The sequence below is a fragment of the Schistocerca gregaria genome, chromosome 8 (genome assembly GCF_023897955.1).
Source record: "Schistocerca gregaria isolate iqSchGreg1 chromosome 8, iqSchGreg1.2, whole genome shotgun sequence".
In the NCBI taxonomy this organism is placed as follows: domain Eukaryota; kingdom Metazoa; phylum Arthropoda; class Insecta; order Orthoptera; family Acrididae; genus Schistocerca; species Schistocerca gregaria.
In genome coordinates, this window is record NC_064927.1 from 274,244,273 (window position 1) to 274,262,459 (window position 18,187).

General features: G+C 38.7%; 1 protein-coding gene across 1 annotated transcript in view; it reads left to right on the forward strand.

Moving 5' to 3' along the window:
• LOC126284734 (poly [ADP-ribose] polymerase) overlaps positions 1 to 17,464 on the forward strand; it is a 128,189-nt gene extending 110,725 nt beyond the window's left edge. The window contains exons 18-19 of the mRNA XM_049983872.1: positions 1,889 to 2,068; positions 16,354 to 17,464. Of these exons, the coding sequence (XP_049839829.1) occupies positions 1,889 to 2,068; positions 16,354 to 16,426 (253 nt within the window). The 3' untranslated portion in view covers positions 16,427 to 17,464. The remainder of the gene's footprint in view (positions 1 to 1,888; positions 2,069 to 16,353) is intronic.
• Positions 17,465 to 18,187: the final 723 nt, after the last annotated feature.

The following is an 18,187-nucleotide window of genomic DNA, read 5'->3' on the forward strand; positions in this document are numbered from 1 at the left end:
ATAGTAACAAACTGCTTTTGATGAGTGTAACATCACGACAGTTTTCATTTCTAATAGGTTGCGGAAAAATATTGTGAATGGTGGTTTGAGAAGTATTACTTTTTCATTTTATGCAGGATGAATTATGTTGAGTGTGAGAATGTGTGATGAATTTCTTAAATCACGGAGCTCAAAATTTCACACATCGAGGCCAGCCACCTAGAAAAGTTTTGGGCACAGAAAACCAGTCATTTCTGCCATTATTTGTGTTTGATGTATCTTAAAGCTTAGCTTTCCTTGTAGTTATACTACATGAATATTAATTTCCTGTTTGTGTGTTTGCACTACTTAACAGTGATGTTGCTATGGCTGACTAATTGCATGTCTGTTTCTTGTAATATCTGTTCTCATTGACTGCCGAGATTGATGCGAGCTATGATTGGCAGACAAAAACGCTGTGCAGTCTAAATGTCAGTGCTTCAGAAGCTATTGTGCGGTATTTAGAGAGATTCGTATCTACACTTTCTTAACATGAAAATATGCTGTATACATATTTTTGCACATCAAAGATCTTTCCAGAACGTGTAGTATTTTGCTGGGTTTCATTTCCATAGGTCTGGGAAGTTCTGTGGTGATGTATAAAACCTGTACCAGTCAAAGTATTGACACATTTTGTAGTTCAGAGGGAAAGTATGTTGTCACTTAACATGGGAAAATTGTATAATCACCTGAGAAACAGTGTATTTTTAACCGGCAAGTCTAGGAAATTTTTTCCCTTTCCTTGCATGTATATACACCCTGCTATATTTTTCTTTTTAATAGTACCCTTCTACTTCCATGTGTATACAAAATAGATCGTGGTATTAATTTTAATCTTTCCTTTCAATGTTTTTTATGGGAAAAATTTCGAAGGGAGGAACCTTTGGTTTAAGTGGCAGGATAATCAATTGCGGCCTGCCTGAGTGTTCATCCACATCAAAAGAACTATTCAGACTGTAAAGAGCCACAAAAAAAGTTGACACAGCCACTTTCGCCCTACATTTAACTATAGTAAGCAAAAGTCTAAGCCTCTTCAGGTAGCAGTTCATGTCCAACACTTTCTCCAATAAATTCAAACACTCACCATTGATTTTTCCCTTAAGTAGTTAATAGCATTGTTTGTGGCTCATCTTAATGGTTTCTTGGTGCTGCAAAAATATGCAATGAATTTAGGTGAGAATCTTTACAGAATTTTGGGCTAGTTGTGTCATACTAAATTTAAAGATTTCCACAGATGCAAAGAATAGTGCAAGCCTCTATTATAACAATGCAAGCTGCATACAACCAGACCCCACAATAGTCGAGTAGCACTCTTCACAGTCAGTGTTCTAGGCCACGCCACTATTCCAGAATATTGGGTCACCAATTGGACTCACACTGATTAAAGAAACTGTGTTATTAGCACTTGCAACAATTTCAGATTGTCGTAGTGAGCCGTCATGACATCAGGTAATGACTTAGTTGCACTTCTAATATAATCTTTACCATTCAGGATGCTGCTTGGCTATAACAGTCATCACCACCAAATTAGCGGTGTCATTTGCACCGTTTGCTCTTTTCTACTACAATAGGAGGACAACAACCTATAAATAGGAACAGGAAATAATCATTTCATTTCATGGCCAAGTTCATTTTTACTTTTTGCTAAATTGGATTGTTTTCGTGCTAATTTTTGGTGCTATTTATATCATCAAATCAAAGTTTGTCATGCAGAAAATGGATTGTGAATTGAAGATCACACACGAGCACACAGCCTTGAAGAGATTAGAAACCAAAATAAAGTTTCAATATTCAGTAACTATCAGTTATGGATATTAATAAATTGCTTTACTAGTATAATATAGTATACCAATGTTCATATGTTTTATAGGTACGAAAGAACGCAGGCTGATTATATAGAGAAACTTCCTCCTGGCAAACACAGCACATTGGGTTTGGGCCGCACTGAGCCAAACCCAAAAGAAGTGCATGTCAGACCTGATGGTGTCATCGTCCCTGTTGGGAAGGGAGTCCCAACTGCTCGGAAGAATGTTTCATTGTTGTACAATGAGTATCCTTTGCATTGTAATGGTTTTAATCCTTCAATAATTGCTTGTTGTGTATTTCTCAAGGTATGTCTTCTGTGCTACAGTGGTAAGTATTTCACACAATGCTGCAGAGATAAGTGCTTTACACACAATATCAAGTGGGAATACATCATGCTCTTATAGTCATATAGGGGGTCCAGAAAAATGTAAGACACTCCTTGATAGTCAATATTAATTCAAAAAAATGACATACTGTTAAAATTCTTGTACGGGGCAGGAGGTAGGGGAGCAGGGGTAGGAAGATTTTGTGCATTCAAAGTGAGTGCCTTTAACAGCCGAACGACGTCATTGCTGCTGAAGTTTTGACTGAAATATGGCTGTCAGTGTTGCCGGTGCAGTAGCTGAACATGACACCTCAGTGGTTTACCATAGCTCGTTCAGTGCTGGCTTCTAGTGCTAAACTTCATTTTTCAAAGTCCACCGTAGGTAGAAATGAAGATATTTGTAGGGCCTGGGGACCGTGGTGAGTACTCAGTAGCTCCCTATTCAACCTTTCCATCATCCAGGTAGATTTTCATCCAAGTCGGCTCTGACTTATGTGTGGTTGTGAGATGGAGCACCATCTTGTTGTGGGTAAAATCTTTCATTTCCAGATATCTCTCAGGCGGCAGGTAAGATCAGTGTTTGCAGCATATCAAGATACACTAGTTATGGTAAACTGTGCAATTTTAATTATTTACACGAAAAGTTCCGTAGGGCCAAATTGAGGAGCAAATCTCCAAAGTCATGGATCATGTCAATACATGAAATTAAGACATAAAAGTAATTACAGATAAAAATAAAGAGTCTGAAAAAAGTCATTCTGTAAGTTTAAGTAAAATCAATCAACAATATAACAAGAATCAGCTTAATTTTTCAAGGAACTCCTTGACGGAATAGAAAGTGACCCATGAGGGTCAGTTTCAATTTCAAAGAGCATGGATTACTACTAAGATTTTTGAATTCGAGTGGTAGCTTTTTGAAAATTGATGCAGCAGTATACTGCACACCTGTCTGTACAAGAGTTAAGGAAATCCGGTCCAAATGCAGGTTTGATGTCTGCCGAGTATTAACTGAGTGCAAGTTGCTTATTCTTGGGGGTAAGCTAATGTTGTTAACAAGAAATGACAGTAAGGAATATTTATATATATTGAGAGGCCAATGCCAAAATACTCTGACTCTTGAACAGGGGTCAACAAGAGGTTCGTGAACTCGCACCACTTATTGCCCAAACCGTCTATTTCTGAGCCAAAAGTATCCTTTTAAAATGGGAATAGTTACCCCAAAATATAATACCATACGACATAAGTGAATGAAAATAAGCAAAGTAGACTAATTTTCGTGTCGAACGATCACTCACTTCAGATACCTTTCAAATAGTAGAAATGGCAGCATTAAGTCTTTGAACAAGAACCTGAACACGGGCTTTCCATAACAGTGTACTATCTATCTGAACCCCTAGAAATTTGAATGGTTCAGTTTCACTAATCACTGAGTCGTACTGTGATTTAGCATTAGTTTATTTTGTATGTCATGAACTGCACTATTCGAAACCAAGCCAATGTTGTACATAACATCGTTTACTACCAAGTTAGTGTCATCACCAAACAGAAATACTTTAGTTACCCACAATACTAGAGGGCATATCATTTATATAAATAAGGAACAGGAGTGGCCCCAACACTGTTCTCTGGGGCACCCCCTGCTTCACTGTACCCCACTCAGAACCCACGTCACAGCCATTCTCAACATTGTGAATAATGGCCTTTCACTGTCTGTTGCTAAAGTAGGAGGTGAACCAATTGTGCGCTGTTGTTGTTGTTGTTGTTGTTGTTGTTGTGGTCTTCAGTCCTGAGACTGGTTTGATGCAGCTCTCCATGCTACTCTATCCTGTGCAAGCTTCATCTCCCAGAACCCACTGCAACCCACATCCTTCTGAATCTGCTTAGTGTAGTCATCTCTTGGTCACCCTCTATGATTTTTACCCTCTACGCTGCCCTCCAATACTAAATTGGTGATCCCTTGATGCCTCAGAACATGTCCTACCAACCGATCCCTTCTTCTGGTCAAGTTGTGCCACAAACTTCTCTGCTCCCCAATCATTAGTTATGTGATCTACCCATCTAATCTTCATCATTCTTCTGTAGCACCACATTTCGAAAGCTTCTATTTTCTTCTTGTCCAAACTATTTATCGTCAATGTTTCACTTCCATACATGGCTACACTCCATACAAATACTTTCAGAAACGACTTCCTGACATTTAAATCTATACTCGATGTTAACAAATTTCTCTTCTTCAGAAACACTTTCCTTGCCATTGCCAGTCTACATTTCATATCCTCTCTACTTTGACCATCATCAGTTATTTTGCTCCCCAAATAGCAAAACTCCTTTACTACTTTAATTGTCTCATTTCCTAATCTAATTCCCTCAGCGTCACCCGACTTAATTCAACTACATTCCATTATCCTCGTTTTGCTTTTGTTGATGTTCATCTTATACCCTCCTTTCAAAACACTGTCCATTCCATTCAACTGCTCTTCAAAGTCCTTTGCTGTCTCTGACAGAATTACAATGTCATTGGCAAACCTCAAAGTTTTTATTTCTTCTCCCTGGATTTTAATACCTACTCCGAATTTTTCTTTTGTTTCCTTTACTGCTTGCTCAATATACAGATTGAATAACATAGGGGAGAAGCTACAACCCTGTCTTACTCCCTTCCCAACCACTGCTTCCCTTTCATGTCCCTCGACTCTAATAACTGCCATCTGGTTTCTGTACAAATTGTAAATAGCCTTTCGCTCCCTGTATTTTACCCCTGCTACCTTCAGAATTTGAAAGAGGGTATTCTACTCAACATTGTCAAAAGCTTTCTCTAAGTCTACAAATGCCAGAAACGTAGATTTGCCTTTCCTTAATCTTTCTTCTAAGATAAGACGTAAGGTCAGTATTGCCTCACGTGTTCCAGTATTTCTACGGAATCCAAACTGATCTTCCCTGAGGTCGGCTACTACTAGTTTTTCCATTCGTCTGTTCGGTAATTTTCACATCTGTCAACACCTGCTTCCTTTGGGATTGGAATTATTATATTCTTCTTGAAGTTTGAGGGTATTTCGCCTGTCTCATACATCTTGCTCACCAGATGGTAGAGTTTTGTCAGGACTGGCTCTCCCAAGGCCATCAGTAGTTCCAATGGAATGTTGTCTACTCCAAGGGCCTTGTTTCGACTCAGGTCTTTCAGTGCTCTGTCAAACTCTTCACGCAGTATCGTATCTCCCATTTCATCTTCATCTACATCCTCTTCCATTTCCATAATATTGTCCTTAAGTGCATCGCCCTTGTATAGACCCTCTATATACTCCTTCCACCTTTCTGCTTTCCCTTCTTTGGTTAGAACTGGGTTTCCATCTGAGCTCTTAATATTCATACAAGTGGTCCTCTTTTCTCCAAAGGTCTCTTTAATTTTCCTGTAGGCAGTATCTATCTTACCCCTAGTGAGATAAGCCTCTACATCCTTACATTTGTCTTCTAGCCATCCCTGCTTAGCCATTTTGCACTTCCTGTTGATCTCATTTCTGAGACGTTCGTATTCCTTTTTGCCTGCTTCATTTACTACATTTTTATATTCTCTCCTTTTATAAATTAAATTCAATATTTCTTCTGTTACCCAAGGATTTCTACTAGTCCTCGTCTTTTACCCTACTTGATCCTCTGCTGCCTTCACTACTTCTTCCCTCAAAGCTACCCATTCTTCTTCTACTGTGTTTTTCCCCCCACTCTTGTCAATTGTTCCCTTATAGTCTCCCTGAAACTCTGTACAACCCCTGGTTTAATCAGTTTATCCAGGTCCCATCTCCTTAAATTCCCACCTTTTTGCAGTTTCTTCAGTTTTAATCTACAGGTCATAACCAATAGATTGTGGTCAGAATCCACTTCTGCCCCTGGAAATGTCTTAAAATTTAAAACCTCGTTCCTAAATCTCTATCTTACCATTATATAATCTATCTGATACCTTTTAGCATCTCCAGGGTTCTTCCATGTATACAACCTTCTTTCATTATTCTTGAACCAAGTGTTAGCTATGATTAAGTTGTGCTCTGTGCAAAATTCTACCAGGCGCCTTCCTCTTTCATTTCTTAGCCCCAATCCATATTGACCTACTACGTTTCCTTCTCTCCCTTTTCCTACACTCGAATTCCAGTCACCCATGACTAATAAATATAAACGTGTACTACTGTAGTAGGTGTGGGCTTTGTATCTATCTTGGCCACAATAATACGTTCACTATGCTGTTTGTAGTAGCTTACCCGCATTCCTATTTTCCTATTCATTATTAAACCTACTCCTGCATTACCCCTATTTGATTTTGTGTTTATAACCCTGTAGTCACCTGACCAGAAGTCTTGTTCCTCCTGCCACTAATTCCCACTATACCTATTTTTAACCTATCCTTTTCCCTTTTTAAATTTTCTAACCTACGTGCCTGATTAAGGGATCTGACATTCCGCGCGCCGATCCGTAGAACGCGTTTTCTTCCTCCTGATAACGACATCCTCTTGAGTAGTCCTCGCCCGGAGATCCGAATGGGGGACTATTTTACCCAAGAGGATGCCATCATCATTTAATCATACAGTAAAGCTGCATGCCCTCGGGAAAAACTATGGCCGTAGTTTCCCCTTGCTTTCAGCCGTTCGCAGTACCAGCACAGCAAGGCCGTTTTGGTTATTGTTACAAGGCCAGATCAGTCAGTCATCCAGACTGCTGCCCTTGCAACTACTGAAAAGGCTACTGCCCCTCTTCAGGAACCACATGTTTGTCTGGCCTCTCAACAGGTACCCCTCCGTTGTGGTTGTACTTACGGTACGGCTATCTGTATCGCTGAGGCACGCAAGCCTCCCCACCAACGGCAAGGTCCACGGTTCCCGTATTCTGTAATGGTCCAACTTCTGGAGCAATATTTTGTGATCAACACACTCAAACACCTTAATTGAATCAAAAAATATACATAGCATTTGAAACATTTTGTTCACCCCTTTCAGTACCTCACAGAGAAAAGAGAATATAGCATTTTCAGTTGTTGAGACTTCTATATCTGAAATGTACATTTGATAGCAAATCGTGCGATACCAAATGATCAATTATCCTTACATACCTAGCCTTCTCAGTAACCTTCGCAAACACTGATGGTATAGTAATAGGTCTAAAGTTATCTACTTATCCCTGTCTCCCTTTTTTATAAAGTAACGTACTCGATAGAAAAGCCAATCATTCAGGAAACTGACCTGAGCTAAAGAAAAAATTACAAATATGGCTAAATACAGGGCTAACTTGTGCAGCACTCCATCATATCTATGAGAGTCTTTATTCTTCAGTAATTTAATTAATTGACTCAACCTTCCCCTTGTCTGCGTCACAGAAGAGTATTTCTGACATCAGCGTTAGAAAGGCATTTAACAAGGAAGTTAAGATTCCCTGTAGATACTAAATTTTTATTTAATTCACCAGCAATGCTCAGAAAATGATTGTTATCTGATTTATAAGTAACAGAAATACTTTTGTTAGAACTGACTTTATATTGTCGACCTTGGGCTGCTGACCAGACACTTCCTTATGGTTTTAATTTTATCCTATGAATTAGCTATTCTATTTGCATATCACATACTCTTTGCCTTCCTAATAACATTTTTAAGCCCATTACAGTACTGTTTGTAATGGGCTACTGTAGCTTGATTGTGACTATTTCTGCTAGCACCCCTTTCAGAGCGCTCTAATGGAAAGCAACTCTCGAAGAGCACGAGAAATGTGTTAAGGTAAGCATTATATTTATCACCTATGTTATCAGCACTATAAACATCCTGCCACTCTTATTCCTTGACAAGGTATAAAAAACTCTATTGCTGTTGGATTGGCTGTGCTACTGTTTCCTTCCACCCTCGTTGAGAGAAAAAAAAAAAACAGTCTGCATCAGATCATATGAATTTGAGGTCTACCAACATCCTTTTTCTTGCACAATCATATGCAAAATTAATATTGAAGTCACCACATATAACTAATTTCTGGTACTTCCTATAAAGTGAATCAAGAACCCTCTGTAGCTTGAGCAGAAATGTTCTGAAGTCAGAGTTATGGGGCCTATAAACAACAACAATTATAAGTTTAGTTTCATTAAATTCAACTGCCTCTGCACAAGATTCAAGTATCTGTTCAGTGCAGTGCTGTGATACATCTATGGACTCAAATGGAATAATGTTTTTACAAACATAACTACTCCCCCACCATGCAAGGAACTCCTTGAAAAACAACCAGCAATGACAGACCACATCACACATTAACACCGGGTAGATTAACGCGTTTGTCCATGCAAATGAGAGATTTCAGGAGCTTAGTGCTCGCAGTTGTGGTGGTTTACAGTGATGTTCAGCTTGAAGTGTGCCCCATTGGTCCAGATAACTATCCCTGCAAACCATTCATCCTCGTGTAGCGTGCCTTCAGACCATTTGCAGTATTCATCGTTTATCCGGGTTGTCTTCGTTTGTGGTATGCAATGATCCCAGAGTGCACATTTTCCACTTTGCAGCCTACAGAAAGTGTCATGCACTTGGTTGACTTAATCCCACTTTCACATGCACCCTGCTTCACAGATTCTTGAGGTGGCCTAATAAAATGTTGCAACACAGCATTGCTAGCAGCTGGACTTGAATTTTTTGGTTGGCCAGACCTTTTCATATGCATGTCCTGAACAATAACGTCGACCAGGCCTGGATCTACGGGAGAACCGAACCAGGCTACCTGCCCAAGTGGCATTTCAGGGGGTGCCAAATTCATGTTCTTGAAGGAAAAACCTTGTTTCACTAAGCACCTATCATCCTGCACACATTGGTGTATTGATCACTCATATGATTTGGAACACATTCTAAGTTGATTTCTGAGTGAATCATGAGTTGATTTTTGAATGTGTGCCTAGTGTACATGAGGTGTCTGCCAGGGGAATCCCCATTGCATCAAGAAATAAAAAATCTTTCCCTCAGACAAAAGGGGATGGAGCTATATGAACTAAGACAAATAAGACCAAAGAGATGAATACCAATTGCTGTTTTTAGGTGGTTGACTGGGTGTGCAAATGGTAAGCATTGTTATAATTATTAGGAAAATCCATAGATTCAGACTACCAGAATGGAAATAAACAACTAACAGGAATAACACGTAAAAAAGATAACATACAATCTTCTAGTTGTATCAAAGAAAACGAAATTTTGGCAGAACATTTTTACCAGAACACTACACTACTAAGGACCAGTTGTACAGTCCCCGGTTAGCAGACGATTGAGTTCTATTCTTGGAATACCCGGAAAACGCATTGTACGAACATGTAATGCCCAACTGGAGAATAAGTGCTGGATAACTAAACTGGTGATTCTATAAGGGTTAGTGAAGTTAACCAGAGATAAGGGTTAGTGAAGTTAACCAGAGAATAATGAGCATTGCGGGGAAACAAATCCTGCCTCCATTTATCTGGACAGCAGAACTGACACGGTCACAAGGATCGCTGATTTCTTCTAGTGTTGTATGGGGTGTAATCAAAATCCGTGATGGACCAGGATTAGTCACTTCATTTATTTCAAAAGAAGAAAAGAAAACAATGAGCAACACGCGACACAAAGCATACAGGGATGGCTATTGCATAATTTCTTGTTGAAGTTAACAGACGCAGTTCAGGCCCAACCTCAAGCGGTATTTGACGCAGCTACAGTTCAAAACATCTGCCACCTAACTTGCCACATTAAAACTGTCTACATTATACCATCTTTCGAGCTTTAGCTAACAAACAGATGTACATATTTCTTTCTTGTAGAATGATAGGTCCCATGGCTGAGTGCTAACTTGAGTTAAACAATGTGTGTTTTCAACAGACCATTCTACACTTGACATGGCACCAGATCATTAAGTACATTGTTGCATTCGTACACTTTATTTTACAAACAGGTTCTTGCGCACATTATCTTTCCAAATTGGGCTTTGCCAGATGATGTACAATGCCAGTAACGGCTTACATTTTTGATATTGTATGCAGGAAATAGTTATTTCAAACTATCTCTGATAAATAGCTCATCTGGATACAATTAGTTGTGAAACAACATCTATTAAGTAATTCTGTGTTTTCATTCTGAGACAGAATTCACATCTATTTCACATTTCTCACAAAACATACCTCGTACATGTTATGTCATTGAAGTTCTCTTGAAAGCATTTTTCAAATGCCACAGAAAAAAGTATATAGCTCCATCAGAAAAAAAAACTTTGTGTCGTAATTCGGTGGCTATAAATGTTAAAAATTTCTTGGCTAATGTCAGGGAATTCACCATATTTTCTGCTATAACATGGTGAAAACTGCACTTGCATACATTGATTCATTCTGGGTTTACTTAGAATGGGCTGTCTTGTCTGCCTTATCCTATATACAGGGTGGTCCATTGATAGTGAACGGGACAAATATCTCACGAAATAAGCATCAAATGAAAAAACTACAAAGAACTAAACTCATCTAACTTGAAGGAGGAAATCAGATGGCGCTATAGTTCGCCTGCTAGATGGTGCTGCCATAGGTCAGATAGATATCAACAGCGTTTTTTTAAATAGGAACCCCCATTTTTTATTATATAATTCGTGTAGTATGTGAAGAAATATGAAAGTTTTAGTTGGACCACCTTTTTCGCTTTGTGATAGATGGCGCTGTAAGAGTCACAAACGTATAAGTAAGTGGTATCACGTAATATTTCACCAGTACGGATGGTATTTGCTTCGTGATACATTACCCGCGTTAAAATGAACCGTTTACCAATTGCGGAAAAAGTCGATATCGCTATTGTGATCAAAATGTCCAACGGGCGTGTGCTGTGTATGCTGCTCGGTATCCTGGACGACGACATCCAAGTGTCCGGACCGTTCGCCAGATAATTACATTATTTAAGGAAACAGGAAGTGTTCAGCCATGTGTGAAATGTCAACCACGACCTGCAACAAATGATGATGCCCAAGTAGGTGTTTTAGCTGTTGTCGCGACTAATACACACATCAGTAGCAGTCAAATTGCGTGAGAATCGGCAATCTCAAAAACGTCGGTGTTGAGAATGCTACGTCAACATCGATTACACCTGTACCATATTTCTATGCACCAGGAATTGCATGGTGACGACTTTGAACGTCGTGTACAGTTCTGCCACGGGGCACAAGAGAAATTACGACGATGACAGATTTTTTTGCACACGTTCTATTTAGCGCCGAAGTGTCTTTCACCAACAGTGGTAACGTAAGCCGGCATAATATGCACTATTGAACCAATGGAAAATCCACTATGGGTGCAACAAGTGGAACATCAGTGACCTTGGCGGGTTAATGAATGGATGCAGCATTATGGGAGGAAGGATAATTGACCTCCATTTTATCGATGGCAAACTAAATGGTGCAATGTATGCTGATTTCCTATGTAATGTTTTACTGATGTTACTACAAGATGTTTCACTGCATGACAGAATGGCGATGTACTTCCAACATGATGGATGTCCGGCACATAGCTCGCATGCGGTTGAAGCAGTATTGAATAGCATATTTCATGACAGGTGGACTGGTCGTCGAAGCACCATACCATGGCCCCCCCACGTTCACCGGATCTGACGTTTCCGGATTTCTTTCTGTGAGGAAAGTTGAAGGATATTTGCTGTCATGATCCACCGACAACGCCTGACAACATGCGTCAGCTCATTGTCAAGTCATGTGCAAACATTACAGAAGGCGAACTACTCGCTGTTGAGAGGAATGTCGTTACACGTATTGCCAAATGCATTGAGGTTGATAGATATCATTTTGAGCATTTATTGCACTAATGTGGTATTTACAGGTAATCGTGCTGTAACAGCGTGTGTTCTGAGAAATGACAAGTTCGCAAAGGTACATGTAGCACATTGGAACAACCGAAATAAAATGTTCAAACGTACCTATGTTCTGTATTTTAATTTAAAAAACCTACCTGTTACCAACTGTTGTTCTAAAATTGTGAGCCACATGTTTGTGACTGACTATTCCAGCGCCATCCATCACAAAGTGAAAAAAGTGGTCCAACTAAAACATTCATATTTCTTTACGTACAACATGAATATGTAATGAAAAATGGGGGTTCCTATTTAAAAAAAAAAAACACAGTTGATATCCATTTGACCTACGGCAGTGCCATCTACTGGGACACCCGTAGCACCATATAGTTTCCCCCTTCAAGCTAGACAAGTTTCGTTCTTTGTAGTTTTTTTCATTTGATGCTTATTACGTGAGGTATTTGACCTGCTCACAATCAATGGACCACCCTGTATATGGTAACAAGTAGTCTTTCTCAGTATCATCACTGCTTGCTTCTCCCTTGGCCATTTGTTTCCTGCTGTATGTAGTGGTGTCATGCTACTCTTGCCACAATCTGCACTGTGCTGTTATTTCTAAGTACTTTCAATGCAGTTGCTGTCCTCTTAACAACCTAAGCAACAGGAAAATAAGGGCTTATCATCATCCTTTTCTTTCTCAAAGTAACCCTTCACTAAACACGCGAATTTTTGGATGTGGCTGTGTAGCACTCTTTTCCTTTCTCAGTATGACTTCATGTGTTGGGCTGGCACTAATCATTGCACTGGACCTTATTTGAAATGAAACAAGCAAATACACACTAAAAACAAAATAAACCACAAAAATGAACTTCTGTTTAAACAAATGGCGAAACAGCACGGATTATATGTGAGATGCTCATGGGTATATTTCGGATGCACATGCATCAGAATTTCAATGTGGCTCGTGTTACCTGCTCAACGGTAATCTGTCATTGGCTGGCTAACTACAGTCACTACGCAATGGAACAACACTACTAAGCTGTCAGGAACAAAGACATGTCTCCTGGACTACAGTCACTTAGTAATATTAACCTTGGGGGTGCTATAATATAGATACCTGTGGGTATAGTAGTTGGTAAATTGTAATCGGAAAAGTTTACCGATGATGATCTTCAATCTTTACAGCGTATACAACAAAGCAGGGCATTTAGTGTTGTGGTACCGTTAATGAGCAGTTTTACGAGGGTCGGTCAAAAAGTAATGCCTCCCATTTTTTTTCTACTTAAAAAAATTAAGTTAAGTGAAAAATTTGAATTTGGCGCCATTCCTCAAACCTTCTTCTGCAATCCACTGCAGTAGTAACTTTCTGTGTCAACAGGTGGCAGCACAGCAGAAGTTTGTAAGATGGCCAACATCGATGTTCGTTTGAGACAGCGTTGTGTGATTGAATTCTTGAATGCAGAAGGTGAAACGCCCATACGCATTCATGAAAGACTGAAGAAGGTGTATGGTGTTGTGACAGTGGATGTCAGCACTGTTAGACGATGGGTTCGTTGTTGTAAGGAAGCTGAAGGGCAAACACCGTTGACTGACGAAAAGCGGAGCGGCAGGCCGGTGAGTGCAGTGACTCCACACAACATTCAGCAAGTTGATGACATCATTCGTGGTGACCGTCGGGTGACTGCAGATGAAGTGTGTCGCATTATTTCTCTTAGTAAAGGCAGTGTGATCACGATTATTAAACAATTGGGGTACTCAAAAGTTTGTGCACGGTGGGTTCCAAGAATGTTAACCGATCAGAATAAAGAGACAAGGAAAACAATAGCCTCCCAACACTTGCAGCGCTTCCGTTTGGAGGGAGATGAGTTTCTGAAAAAAATTGTGACCGGGGACGAAACATGGGTGCATTTTTTTGAACCCGAATCAAAGAGGCAGTCAATGGAGTGGCGTCACACAAGCTCGCCGAGGAAGAAAAAATTCAAAACTGTGCGATCGGCAGGGAAAGTTATGGCAACAGTTTTCTGGGATACAGAGGGTGTGATTCTGGTTGATTTTTTGGAGCAGGGATGCACAATAAATTCTGTTCAATACGTCACAACCCTCAAAAAACTTAAAGCACGTCTTCAGCGAGTTCGCCCAACAAAATCAATGGCAGATGTTCTTCTTTTGCATGACAATGCAAGACCACACACCAGTCGTCACACCTCTGACGAGATTGTCAAAATTGGATGGGAAGTTTTGCCTCATCCCCCATACAGCCCTGACCTGGTACCATCAGACTTCCATCTGTTCGGGCCACTAAAAGAAGCTCATCGTGGGATTCATTTTGAAGATGAGGAGGCCGTCAAAACATCCGTGCGTCAATGGCTTAGGAAGCAGAGCTGTGATTTTTACCGTGCTGGGATACATGCCCTTGTTCAAAGATGGACCAAAACTGTAGAGATGGGCGGAGATTACATTGAAAAATGACAAAATGATCCTCAATGTTGTGGTTTTCAACCTATGTAATTGCATTTAAATTTCCTGACAATTAAACGTAGAAAAAAAAATAGGAGGCATTACTTTTTGACTGACCCTCGTAAATAGATTGTTAATGTGGAAAAATTATATCATTTGGTGGTTTTGGAGTTAGCTACAGGTTAGAATTATATCTTTTATCAAAGTGATTTAGGATGAGTTAGAGGATTGGTATTAACACTGATGAAAATATCTGTCAATTCTCCAACAGATCTTTTAAAGTGATTTCTATGCATTGAAGTGCTTGCCCTCACATATTGTTCCATGGATTGCTGCTTTCATGGTGGTCAGTAAATTGTATGAGCCTCCAGGGTGGTGCTAAAAAGGTGAGTATATCAATGAGTTCTGTCTTTGGTGGCATAATTTGTTTGGCAGACACAGGAAGCTTGAGTGGATGGCTGGTGAGTACGACCAGTGTTCTGCAGTTATAATCTGTGGTCAAAACTCATGTAACCACCCTGCAGTGTTGTCTTTCATAGGATGGCAATCTCAATGTAGCTGGTGAAGTAATGAAGATGGCACAAACTTCTGCCAAAGAAAGACTGCAAGATGTGATAACATGATGATGCTGTGTATTGCTATAAGAAGAAAAAATAATTAGTGAGGACCATCCGAGGTACCTGGCACACCTTAACTGTATTAGGCTTGTTCATGTACAAAGAAACATGCTAGAGTTAGCATTCTTAACTGTCTGTGAAATGTCCTTCGATCTTGCATTATCAAATAAAAACAAACCCAGTGGGCTGGTCGATAATAGTAGCATCTTACTTGCCAAATTATTACAGAATGGTAGCTCTCCTGAACATGCTTTCACTAAAATATGAAGTGTTACAGGGACGACAGACAGTTGTCAGAGTGCTTTTGTCATTGTAAGAAGAGATATTTGATAGTTGTTCCCATTCTATATATGCAGAGGACTGACCTGAAGTTAATGAATGTGTTGGCAGCGGCGGCGGCTCAGTCTTGTCTAGTACATTCTTGCAGCAGAAATTCCAATTTTGTAGGTTCCTGATGACTAAATAACTGATGAAGATTTGCTTGTATTATTCTTGAATTTTATTCTTTGTCCCATCTTTTCAACATCACATAGTTTATACATTTTCCACTTTAAAAAAATGCATTGTTGGTGGCCAACTTAGGTAACGTCTACTTCCATCAGAGGCGTGCTCACCACTACCTACACTAAGTTTACAGACTTCCTTTACCAAAGAAAAATCTTCACTAAAGTATATCATTATTTTGTAAATCAATCTAGAATTTAGTTATTAGCATTAGATTGTGCAATTAATAATATGAATTTTAAGCATGCCACAAATTTTGTAATTTCAAATATTTTTAAAAGAAGAGTAATTTTTAACTGTTTGTATTATCGATTGTCACACATTAATTTCTTTTTTATACATTGTAGCCTGAAATATACTTTGTATACAAAATAATATGAATTCTTTAAGTGAAACAGCTGAGATAATTTCAACCAAGAATCGATAGTATACATGGTATTGGTTATTTTTGTATATAAAAAAAAGTTATGTTAAATGAGAGTGACTCATTATACAGTCTTTTCAGAATATGAACATTGGTTGTATACACATTAGCCTGTCCACTTCTTTGAAGCCCTCATAGTAATATATAGTGCCAGAAACTTGACCATACCAAATTCACCTTATCAGTCTGTGCTACTTAAGGGAAACAATAGTGGGCAGCTCACGAGCCAGATGTAGAGTGCATATGAAGGAAATAAAATTCTTGAAAGAAAATTAACATTGCAACACATTGATGCCAAAAAGTACTTAAAGCCATTTATCTGCTATTATTTGTAAGTCCTGTGTAGTATAGTCGATTGCAATTGCTGTTTATTTTTTTTCTTCCTTAACAACTCCTCAGATACATTGTATATGATGTTGGGCAAGTAAACATTCAGTATTTGATGAAGGTTAACTTCAAGTACAAGTTTTAAATTTCCTATGACTGCACCTAATGAAATATGTGATACACCTTGTATACAAAGGATGACGAACGGTATTGTTACTATTTTTATATGTATATCTTGTTGTATTACTTTAGCACTTGTATATAGTTGTTCCATTTGCTTAGTCCTCCAGTCTCAGTGATAGGCATTGGAACTGCAGCTATGTAAGAATATACAAATCATCATTTAAGACTGAATATATTGCCTGAGTCCTTTGCCGATTTTATACATGAAGTGTGGTTCTCACACTTAATATCTGTTTGAATTTTACATGAAATGACTGAAAGTGTCACCTGATTTGCTGAAAATTAAAATAGCATGTAGCTCACATTTCACGTACACTTTTGAAGTTATGTTCTAAAACAAGAGATTTATGTAATAATAAGATTACATTGTCAGTGGTGTAGATTTAAAAGCAGTTTCAACAAAATTGTAAAATGTTTATCAGTTTTAAATCTGATGGAAAAGCTTCCTGTACATGCTGTTATTCTTGCACTTTGTTTGATGCAAACCATTTGTATGATGATCTGATGTCATCACAGATGTTTAAGAGGTTTGATTCCATGTAAAATATTGTGTGTTATGTTTAAAAGCATTGATTGCTTGTTATCACGTGGTCTTATTAAAAATATTACTTTCTGAAAATCAAAATAACCAGTATGGTGCAAATGTCATTTAAAACTACAGATTTTGGAATAATTTGTAATTGAATACTGGGTTTTTTTGACTATTCTGCCAAAAAGCTTAAATAAATTAAGGATGCCAATGTTTTCTTTAAATTTTCTGTTCATATTGTGTCTTGGAATGAGCAGTTAGATGAAAAACAGTTTTAGCCAAGTAAAATTTTCTGTAAGCAATTTAATTCAGTACTTTATTAGATTTACATTATTTTAAAGATATGTATCAATATTGGATCTGCATGTGAAGAGGATTGATATTTTTGTAGCATTTTTACCTGAATGTTTTACAGTGTAATGTTCACCATCTGTGTAGTTAAAAACTGAATAAAGCAATTAAAAAAGTAAATTATAACAGGAGGTAAAGTTACCATCTGCAACAATTTTTACCTCCCATCCCATCCCATCCCATCCCTCCCCTCCATATTTGCCTCTTCGCAATGTTTGCACTTATGCTGTGGATAGTGTCAAAATGGTAAACTCACTTTATAACTAAGTTGTTCATAGCAACATTTTCAGTTTTATTTATGTGCTTTAGCTTTTGACAATGCTTTCAAAGGTAATTCACACACACACACACACACACACACACACACACACACACACACACAGAGAGAGAGAGAGAGAGAGAGAGAGAGAGAGAGAGAGAGAGAGAGAGAGAGAGAGAGAGATGATATAAGGGCGGCGGGGGGGTGGTGGTCTTGTTCTATTTTAGTTAGCCAAGTTATCAGTTGTTTATATATTTATATGCCAGTCAGCACCTACTGTGTATCATGAATTGTTAACTTTACTCCTTCCATTATGTGTATTCCACCCAGGACCTAAATTATCACACCATGTTAATAACTTATTTTTCTGTTAATCATTTGTCTATTGTTAACTTTTACAGCTGGGAATTTCGTATTTATTCAAATACTCTGGGCTATTATGCCATGGTCAAATTAACTCCATGGATAAATCCAGTTTTATGTCCCGTAAGTTGTAGCTTTTGTGAATGTCCATTATCTCTCCAGGATGTGTGGCTTTGTTGAAGGCACTTCATTTGCTGGACAGGGATGCTAATGAGCTCGGA